Source organism: Pyrus communis, chromosome 3, assembly GCF_041283825.1.
Source record: "Pyrus communis isolate YQ-2024b chromosome 3, ASM4128382v1, whole genome shotgun sequence".
NCBI lineage: Eukaryota > Viridiplantae > Streptophyta > Magnoliopsida > Rosales > Rosaceae > Pyrus > Pyrus communis.
The window spans coordinates 15,782,073-15,792,318 of NC_142567.1; the positions used below are offsets into that span (position 1 = coordinate 15,782,073).

The following is a 10,246-nucleotide window of genomic DNA, read 5'->3' on the forward strand; positions in this document are numbered from 1 at the left end:
AGATAATTTGAGTCATTAATATCTAATCAGACATGAGTTTTAGTAGACTTGCCTCAAGGATAAAAACCAATAGGTTGTAAGTGGGTGTTTAGAAGAAAATACAATATTGATAGGTCTATTCATACATTTAAAGTTAGGCTAGTTGCCAAGGGTTTTTAGCAGAAAAAAGGGATTAGACTATGTCGATACATATGCACCAGTAGCTAGGCTCACATCAATTAGGGTATTGTTTGCATCGACATCTTTATATAATAGGAATTGTTATTAGCACTCCAAAGACCTTATTCTACACTCCTCACAAGTGTATTTTTCTTTCTAATTATAGAAAGTTTGGAGTGCCAAATGAGATTTTTCTTTCCCTATATAATTTGCGTATGCATCAAATGGATGTAAAAATAGCATTTTTAAATGGCGATTTGGATGAAGAAGTCTGTGACATCCCACATCGCCTAGGGGAGTGATCCTTAAATGTATATTCCCATCCCTACCTAGCACGAGGCCTTTTGGGAGCTCATTGGCTTCGGGTTCCGTAGGAACTCCGAAGTTAAGCGAGAAGGGGGCTAGAGCAATCCCATGATGGGTGACCCACTGGTAAATTGCTCGTGAGTTCCCAAAAATAAAACCGTGAGGAAATGGTAAGCCCAAAGCGGACAATATCGTGCTACGGTGGTGGAGCGGGCCCGGGAAGTGATCCGTCCCGGGCCGGGATGTGACAAGTCTACATGGAACAACCAGAAGGGTTTGTCCTAACCATTAAATAAAGTTATTACATGATTTTTAGTTAATATTCAAAGTTTTCAAATCATTTTTATTGATTTTCCCTATATTAAATGATAAAAAATAATATGTATTTAATATGATAAATAATTGTCCAAAATAATAATGTAAGGACAATGAATGTGATTTTCTAAAATATGTGAAAGTGTACTTGCTATTTGAATATTTCATTAAATAAGCCCTGATTACTATAATTTAAAAATAAAAACACCTTTTTTTTTATAAACATGACAAATCATACTTCTACTTTATGTCATTTCCAGCATTATTAGAAAAAGTATTTCTTTTTTATTTTACTAAATATATTTATATTTGATGTTTCAGATTTTTTTAAAAGCTGTTTTGCTTTAAAAGTAATACATTCTCAAACCGGTCCCAAATGTCACAAAAAAAAGGTAACAATGCTCATCTCACCCGCAATGAGATCTGTTGATGGACCGTGAGCCACGTGGTCACGGCATGGTGATTGGTGAAAGAGCAACAAACTCACCGTTTAATGACAATGCTGCCCATCGTCCTGTCCCTATAATCAATACGACATGACATTCCCGTAGACAGGCCCCGCAGAAAGGACACAACAGTCATTCAAGAATTGAAGCAGTGGCAGGACCGTAAAAACAGTACGGGGAAAACAGCCCACGGGGCAAACGAAGGATGACATAAAAGCGTGCGTTTCGGTTGATGGAGGGAGCATTTAATGCTCGGATCGAAATCAATCTGCACCGTCGATTGAGGCCCTTTGACACGGTCAGTGTAATCGCAGGAATGGCACCGCACAGAGTATAAATGGTTGGTTGTTGTGGGTGAAAAGGAGTGAGAGTAAATTAGAGTGGAGTGAGAGAAAGTAGGAGAGAGAGAGTTGAAAAAGTTGAGAGCTCCTTCCTCAGTCGTCGGTCTCATCAGTTTCATCTCTCTCAGCCGTTTAGGGTTTCTCAGGTGAGCCGCAGCGGCGTTTTCCAGCTTTTTTTTCTCTTCTGGCTTTTCAAAACCTGAAATTTGTTTTCTGGGCCTGTCTGGTGGTGGTTGGTTTCTGAGTCGTTGAGTTTTGCTTCAGGGGCATTTTGGGTATTTCACTCTTCTCAGCTTATTCTCTTCTCTGGTTTCTCCCATGGCTGCTGCTGCAGTTGAAAATCTCATAAAGTCTAGGGTTTTCTGGAAAAGTTCAAATTCTGTCTTGTTTTCTGGAATAAGAAAAAAAGGGTTTCTAAAAGGTGCAGCTTTTTCTCTTGTTTTTGTGTGTTTTGAACAATGCACTTAGAGTTTTGGACCCGGCTGATTTCGCAGTTCAAGTTTTGGTTTGATTTTCTTTTATTCCAATTTTTTGTTGGGCTTCAGTATTTTGTAGTTACGAACTTTTGTGCGTTTTGGACTATTTTTTTGGGCATTTCTGGTGTTTCCGACTTCTGAGGCCGATCATTGCATAACAATTGTGTGTTTGACTTGCAGGTTTGAAGAGTCCTCACTGCTGGATTGGCTTGAAGAGTCCTCACGGCTGGATTTCAGAAGCGGTTTCTTGTGCGCTTAGGTAAAATATACAGTAAATGTTTCGTTTTTCCACTTGCATGTCTGTTTCTTTCTGTATTCTTACTGTTGTTCAAGTTAACTCATTTCAACCACTCTCAATTTTGGTTTTTCTTTCCGATTTGAGAAGTTTTTGGGTTAGATGTGTGTTTTGCATATGTTATATACTTGTACATCATTGTATATGTTTGATTTTCATTGATTGGTTTCCACCACTCTGCATGTGTGGTTTTTTTTAGCTAAACTGAGCTTTTCATTTTTGTTGACAAACCCTTATAAATCACAGGTGTTTTTACCTTTTATTTGTCCCTTTTTATAATTTCTTGTTTCTCTTGCTTGAGGAAACTGTTTCTCTTTTTGTATATATCAACTTCTGGAGATTCTTTCCGACTGTTGTTGATGTGGTGCTTTGATTTTTGGTTTATGCGCCATTAAATTTTATTAAAAGCCTCTGCATAAGGCTATCTACTTGTGTGCATGTGTTTTCCAAAATGTCCCTTGTCAGTGTCAAATATTTTTTCTCAATACTGGGATGCCTTATGAGCTATTTGTATGATTTTGGTCATTAATTCAGTGACTTGTCCATTCAATTCAGTGGAGAATTAGATGACCTGTCAATTAATTGTGTTTTATAAAGTGTGCATTGTAATATAGTCAATTTTGTATCACAACTTCGGCCTTGTAGGTCTATTTATTGTTCTCAAAATTCAAGTTCTTGAAACAAAAACGATGTTTGAAGTTTAGAGCCTTCAGAGTAAAAGTTCTCATATGTGGCTTTCCAGAAATTGCTTCTTAATTATAAAATCAGGGCAGCATCCTTTTTAAAAAAAGAGATTGTATTATCACTCTATATCCACCTTTGAATACGTGTGATCTGATTTGTACTGAACTTTTGCTACAATTTTGTATGATCTCCTTACACCTTTCTGTTGAATCAAATCAATTCCTTTGTTTGTTTCTTTGTTCTGTGTGGCTCACTTAAGTTTCTGGGTCATTCTCACATGTTTTCAAATCTTTCAAGGGGTTCTGATGCTAGCGTAGGTTTTTGTGTTTCCATATGTGTTTGCTTTTAACTCCTAGTCCTAAGGGAGTACTCAGTGTCATACTGCAATTTTTCTTTCTCTAAATTTATTAAGCAGTAACGTTGTGTATCTCTGGCCATTCTTGTTTTTGGTTTCTTATTCTTTTATGCCTTTAACATCTAGGAAGATTCATTTGCTGTCATTAGAGCAATCACACCACTGTTTATTGACTTGATTTTGGTTATTGCATTCCACCTCACAGGAAGTGTAATATTATATATTCCTGTTCTCGTCAAAGTGCATTTTTAATTTGCTAGGAATTCCGGTGCTGCATATAGGAATTCAATTCCTGCTTTAGCATGAATATATTTCCTTTGTTGTATCTCATCTACATACTTATGTTATGTTGTAGGATATGGATTCGTTTGAGCCAGATGGAAATGCAGCAAATGGGGTGAATGGAGCTAATGGGGCAAATGGAGTGAATGGAGCAAATGGGGTGAATGGAGCTAATGGGGCAGAGGATGCGTTGCCACCCCCACCCCCGGTTATTCCACCGGATGTTGTTCCTTTGCATGTGGAAGCAGATAACATTCCTGAACCTGTTAAGAAAAAACCTGCTCGGGTCCCTATTGCTAGGCGTGGCCTTGGAACCAAGGGAACAAAAATACCCTTGGTCACAAATCACTTCAAAGTGAATGTTACTAATATTGAGGGTTACTTCTTCCATTATAGTGTAAGCTCCATATGCTTTCCATGTATTTCCAGTGCTTTCTTACATTTTCTTTTATCTTCAGTGTTAGTTCTCATTTTTGTACTGTATACATAGGTTTCTGTTGCTTATGAAGATGGGCGTCCGCTTGATGGCAAGGGTGCTGGAAGAAGAATAATTGAAAGGGTGCATGAGACATACCACTCTGAGTTAGGTGGAAAGGACTTTGCCTATGATGGTGAGAAGAGCCTGTTTACTGTTGGATCCCTTCCGCGCAACAAACTTGAATTCGCCGTTGTTTTGGAGGATGTGCCATCAAGCAGGTATGTAAGGAAAGGCCATGGTTTCTTTCCAATGTATTAGATCTCCTTTTTATTCTCTTACTGTTGGACTTGTTTCTATACAGGAACAATGGAAACTGTGAACCTGATGGTCCTGGGAGTCCAAATGAGAGTGACCGAAAGAGATTACGGCGTCCAAATCGCTCCAAAACATTTAATGTGGAGATCAGCTATGCTGCAAAAATTCCCATGAAAGCAATTGGAGATGCTCTTCGTGGTCAAGAATCAGAGAATTCTCAAGAAGCTCTGAGAGTCCTGGATATCATATTAAGACAGCATGCATCGAAGCAGTGAGTGAAGTTTATCCTTTCTGTCTAGTTTTCTCCCTTCTCTCCTTCCCCCACATAGTTTTGTGTTTATGTTATATTTTGGATGGATTCTATCTTTTCTAATGAAAACCTCGATTCCAACAGAGGATGCCTCCTAGTTCGCCAATCATTCTTCCATAATGATCCAAAAAATTTTGCGGATGTTGGAGGTGGTGTTCTTGGGTGCAGAGGATTCCATTCAAGTTTTAGGACCACCCAGGGTGGCTTGTCTCTGAACATTGGTAAGTTATATTGCTTATTTCTCTGTTATATTATTCAAAATTTACTGTATTTTAACCTATTCTGAAGTGTACATTTTCAGATGTATCGACTACCATGATCATACAGCCAGGGCCGGTGGTAGACTTTTTAATTGCCAACCAAAGTGTTAGAGATCCTTTCCAACTTGACTGGACAAAGGTAACAAACTCATGTCATTATTTATTCTGTTGTGTTATTATGTTCATTTACTTTTCGATAATCTGTGTTTGTTTCAATGAACAGGCTAAAAGAATACTCAAGAATTTGAGGGTCAAAACAAGTCCGTCAAATCAAGAGTTTAAAATAACTGGATTGAGCGAGAAACCATGCCGAGAACAAACGTATATATTTTTTTGAACGAAACTATGTTTCCTTTTTATCTTCATGTTTTTGCATCATGGTGCTTTTTCTATCCTTACTGCAACTATTTTTTTTGTGTTCTTGTTCTTAACGCCCTCAATTTATTGTGTATGATCCAGTTTTACATTGAGAAACAAGCAAGCAAAGGAAGGGGAAGATGCAGAAATAGAAGTGACTGTTTATGATTATTTTGTTAATCATCGTAATATACAGCTGCGTTACTCGGCTGATCTACCCTGCCTTAATGTTGGGAAACCAAAACGTCCTACTTATATCCCCCTGGAGGTAACAAGCTGAGTTTATTCTTCTTTCTTTTTGTTGTTACAAATATGATGATTTATTTTTATCCTTGACCTTGGTGGTTTTGTTGAACTTTTTCTTCCAGCTTTGTTCTTTGGTGTCCTTGCAACGTTACACAAAAGCTCTTTCCACCCTTCAAAGAGCTTCGCTGGTGGAGAAATCAAGGCAGAAACCACAAGAGAGGATGAGTGTTTTGTCTAATGTATGTGTCTTCATTAACATCTGACTCATTGTATATGCATCCATGACTCTAAATCAGTGATTACTATTGCAGGCTTTGAAAATCAATAATTATGATGCTGAACCAATGCTACACTCATGTGGTGTTTCAATTGGTGGTAGCTTTACTCAAGTGGAAGGCCGTGTTCTTCCAGCCCCAAAGGTATTTTCCACATATACCTGTATGATGTAGCCTTTTCTGTTGTGCGTCTACTTATTGATTTGGTTTCCTGGACAGCTTAAAGTCGGTAATGGCGATGATTTCTTCCCTCGAAACGGGCGCTGGAATTTCAACAACAAGGTTTTTAATGACCCCCTTTTCTCTCTCCATTACTTTTCACCTTATATCAGTATTTTGATTCTTTGGTTCATTTATATTGTTGAAATGCAGACACTTGTGAAGCCGACTAAGATAGAAAAGTGGGCTGTTGTTAACTTCTCCGCACGCTGTGATCTAAAAGCCCTTGTCCGTGATCTGATCAAATGTGGAGATATGAAAGGAATTGTAAGTTTTGCACTTGCACATTTGCTACAGTACGTATTCAAATAACTTAGATAATTTCATTTTTATTCTTTTGTTTTATTTTTCCGTTCTTCACCTGCTGACAGAAAATCGAGGCTCCATTTGATGTGTTTGAAGAGAATCCTCAGTCTAGGCGCGCCCCACCTTTGGTTAGAGTTGAGAGGATGTTTGAGGATATACAGTCCAAACTTCCTGGACAACCACAGTTTCTTCTCTGTTTGCTTCCGGAGAGAAAAAATTCTGCTTTATATGGTTGGGTCATATTATCTATACTATCATTGACATGTTAAATCATTTATAATATGCTCTCTTAATGATATCTATTGATTCACTAGGTCCATGGTTGAGTCATTTTATCTAAATAAAATATAATATGCTCTCTAATGATACCTACTGATTCCCTAGGTCCATGGAAGCGGAAGAATCTGGCTGAGTATGGTATTGTGACACAATGCATTGCTCCCACAAGGGTCAATGATCAATACCTTACAAATGTCCTGTTAAAGATCAATGCAAAGGTGATTTTTTTTATTTTATTTTTTTAATTATGAGTAATTTATTTTATTTTATTGATGTCAGTATGAGTAGATTTTCTGTTGGCTGTGATCTTAAACTTGGTTTGCCCTCATAATTCCTGGCAGCTTGGTGGGTTAAATTCCTTGTTGGCAGTTGAATATTCTCCTTCTATACCTGTGGTTTCCAAGGCTCCCACTATCATCCTTGGGATGGATGTGTCCCATGGTTCTCCTGGGCAGTCTGATGTACCCTCAATTGCTGCGGTAAACTGCTTTCTATGTCTTACATATTGGATTAAATGTTGTTACTACAGCTAGTTCACTTGAACTTGCATATTTTGTACACATGATGACAAGAAATACGTATGGACCTCTCATGTTGTATTTGATGGGGCAATTATAGGTGGTAAGCTCCAGGCAGTGGCCACTGATTTCTCGCTACAGGGCATCTGTTAGAACACAATCCCCCAAGGTGGAGATGATAGACTCTCTGTACAAACGAGTTTCTGACACAGAGGATGATGGCATTATGAGGTAGGATATGTATCTTGAAGTCATTTATTCGTTGCAAATTTCTTCAAATATTTAGAAAAGTTTTAGAAATTTATTTTCTTTAGAATGTTCATGTCATTTTGTGTTTGGCATTTTGGTTTCATAAATACTTTCCAAACCACTCAAATGTTAAGTTTCTTCTTAATTTCAGAGAGCTGCTTCTGGACTTCTATACAAGTTCAGGCAAACAGAAACCAGACCAGATTATCATCTTCAGGTATTTCTTAGAAAACCTAGAATCAAATGAATTGTAATTGTATTTTCTGCTATTGTTCTTAAAACTATGTGCATGTAAGAATTAGAACAGTCAGTATCTTATTTGTAGGAGTTTTTTTTTTTTTTTTTTTTTTTTTTTTTTTTTTTTTTTTTTTTTTGGTGTTTGCCCTAGCTTAATTTGTTTCTTTTTTTTTCTTTCTGAAAACCATTTGCTGTCCTAGCTTAAGTTATAGTGGGGCCGAATGTGCACGTGCTCATGTATGGGTCAATTATTAGCTCTTTTTGTACAAGCTCTTTAATACATTTTCATGTATGGGTCAAATTCTAATGAATAATTTTTAATTCCGTCTTTTGATTTCTCCTGTGTTAAATTTTAAAGGTTATTAGTTTCCATATTGCATTTGTATTTTGACACGATAAATTGCCCAGTATGTCTTAATGTGTAATTATGCGCCAAATGCAGATGCCAAATATACCAGGATTTGAATTGTACAATCCATAGCTACCACCTTGATCGGAAGCAGGCACATTTTATGCTGCCCTGCTGATATCTACTTTGAAATTCTTTTTACACGTTTATTAAACTACAGTGCATATCACTGGTTTTACTCGAATGTTTTCTGCTGCTCTAAACTCTAACGTTACTCAATTTACTTAAATTCTCTGTTGGAAATATGACAGGCTTTATAATGCATGAGTAGATACTGATTACTTGTATTTTATCATTTTTTGTTGTTGTAGATACTGTTTGAGCATGTTGAATTGATTAATCTTGTTCTGTACAAGTTTCTTTTGGTAGAACTTTGCTTATGCTTCACCTTTGAGTTGACTGGTTATGTTGAATATAGGGATGGAGTAAGCGAATCTCAATTTAACCAAGTTTTGAACATTGAACTGGATCAAATCATAGAGGTAAGTTTTGAACATTAAACTGGATCAAGGTTTTGTGGGCTGACCATTGACGTACAAATTTGTTTTCGACTTTGAAATGATGTTAAATTATCCTTTTCTTATCAGGCATGCAAGTTCCTGGATGAGACTTGGTCCCCTAAATTTGTGGTGATCATTGCTCAGAAGAACCACCACACAAAATTCTTTCAGCCTCAATCCCCAGATAATGTTCCTCCTGGTAGGCTAACGCAGTTGAACAAATTCAACTCTAAACATGATTCAGCCTTTCACATAATTCAACGTACCTATACAATTTATTGGTTTTTTTTGCAGGGACAATTATCGACAACAAAATTTGTCACCCAAGAAACAATGACTTCTATCTATGTGCTCAAGCTGGAATGATTGTGAGTATCAATATTATGCTTTGCAGCTTTAGTATCTTGTTTGTAAATTAGAATCTTATCTAGATTGTGCTACTTTGCATTAGTATTACCGTGGTGCAAGCTTCAAAAACCGTGCCTAAAATTTTCATTACTTAAGATATTCATGTTTTATTAACTCCCATGTTTTGCATTGTTCCCAATAATTTCCCCAAATGTTACGGAGTGGATCTCTGGGGTCACGAATGATTCTTCAGGGAAATTGTGAATCATTCATGTGCAACGTCTGATTTTTTTCTGTCATAGTTAAGGACGACTTATACTAAACTGGTTTACTCTTTTTTTTTAAAAGGGGACCACGAGGCCTACTCACTATCATGTTCTGTTAGACGATGTTGGTTTTTCAGCCGATGAGCTGCAGGAACTAGTGCATTCACTTTCATACGTGTAAGTGAAATTTATGCACTACATTGCTTTGTTTAGCCATTAGTATTAACTAGTATCCTTAATAATATATATAATTTTTTTTATCACTTGCAGGTACCAGAGAAGTACCACCGCCATTTCCGTAGGTAAATTTCTTTATTCTATTCCTGCGGCTCCTCAAGAATGGTCATGGTCTTGCACGCAAAACAACTCTCCCTGATGTTCATGCTAATACAACATGCTTAGTTGCAAATAGTAAATCCTAATCCCGTGGTTAAATATTTTTCTTTTCAGTTGCCCCCATTTGCTATGCACATTTAGCTGCCACTCAGATGTCACAGTTCATGAAATTTGAAGATGCGTCTGAGACATCTTCAAGCCATGGCGGTCTTACCTCTGCTGGAGCTGTTCCTGTCCCGCAGCTGCCCAGGTTGAAGGAGAATGTGTCCAGTTCCATGTTTTTCTGTTGAGGCCTCAGAGCCTCGAGCCCTACTATGGTTACCTACTGAAGAACAGCAGTTTGTGTATATACTAGTTTTTGGTGTAGCCTCCCACTGTAATAGGAGGTTTGAACTATCGTAGTTGGTAAAGCTTGCGGTGCGTTTGACAGGCGTTTTGTATATGATCCTACGTAAGTTGTGTGTAGCCTAACTTGTGGGATTATGATCTTGGATGTTGACTCTGTAGGCTTGACTTATGGTATTGTGTGATGGTTTTCTGTTGCCGTGTGTATATGTTGGAGATTGGTTTTATGAGTGGTCTTCCAGAAACCCAACTTCCTTCATCTGCCTTACAGATGATGAGATCAGGCGGTGGATCTGAATGGTCAATGATAGGGTACGAAGATGCAACATTTCATAATACTACAAGAGGTGGTCGGGGCGTGTTTAACTTGACAGAGGCAAGGGCATGTTTCTTC

The 10,246-nt window shown here is 37.6% G+C and overlaps 1 protein-coding gene across 3 annotated transcripts; it reads left to right on the forward strand.

Annotated features, from left to right (window-relative positions):
• The first annotated feature begins 1,158 nt into the window (after nucleotides 1-1,158).
• On the forward strand, nucleotides 1,159-10,046 carry LOC148698001 (protein argonaute 4-like). 3 transcript variants are annotated; one of them, XM_088691103.1, is made up of 24 exons: nucleotides 1,159-1,713; nucleotides 2,224-2,302; nucleotides 3,733-4,056; nucleotides 4,150-4,355; nucleotides 4,439-4,663; nucleotides 4,787-4,923; nucleotides 5,004-5,101; nucleotides 5,186-5,283; nucleotides 5,422-5,587; nucleotides 5,688-5,804; nucleotides 5,877-5,984; nucleotides 6,060-6,122; nucleotides 6,213-6,326; nucleotides 6,431-6,596; nucleotides 6,750-6,862; nucleotides 6,986-7,123; nucleotides 7,263-7,393; nucleotides 7,563-7,628; nucleotides 8,476-8,539; nucleotides 8,645-8,756; nucleotides 8,852-8,925; nucleotides 9,254-9,348; nucleotides 9,442-9,473; nucleotides 9,622-10,046. In XM_088691103.1, exons 3-24 carry the CDS (start codon nucleotides 3,736-3,738, stop codon nucleotides 9,795-9,797), a joined length of 2,820 nt encoding a protein of 939 aa, XP_088547229.1. In that variant the 5' UTR covers nucleotides 1,159-1,713; nucleotides 2,224-2,302; nucleotides 3,733-3,735; the 3' UTR covers nucleotides 9,798-10,046. The 3 variants fall into 3 exon arrangements, with proteins under 3 accessions (XP_088547229.1, XP_088547230.1, XP_088547231.1); XM_088691104.1 differs by having other exon boundaries at nucleotides 1,334-1,842; XM_088691105.1 differs by having other exon boundaries at nucleotides 1,591-1,988.
• The last annotated feature ends 200 nt before the right edge of the window (nucleotides 10,047-10,246 follow it).

Excerpts from the sequence above, each read along its gene's own strand:
- LOC148698001 (XM_088691103.1), top strand. The coding sequence starts at position 3,736 with ATGGATTCGTTTGAGCCAGATGGAAATGCAGCAAATGGGGTGAATGGA. Across the intron at positions 5,284-5,421 it reads AAACCATGCCGAGAACAAAC|TTTTACATTGAGAAACAAGC; the intron begins GTATATATTTTT and ends TGTATGATCCAG. Across the intron at positions 6,327-6,430 it reads GTGGAGATATGAAAGGAATT|AAAATCGAGGCTCCATTTGA; the intron begins GTAAGTTTTGCA and ends ACCTGCTGACAG.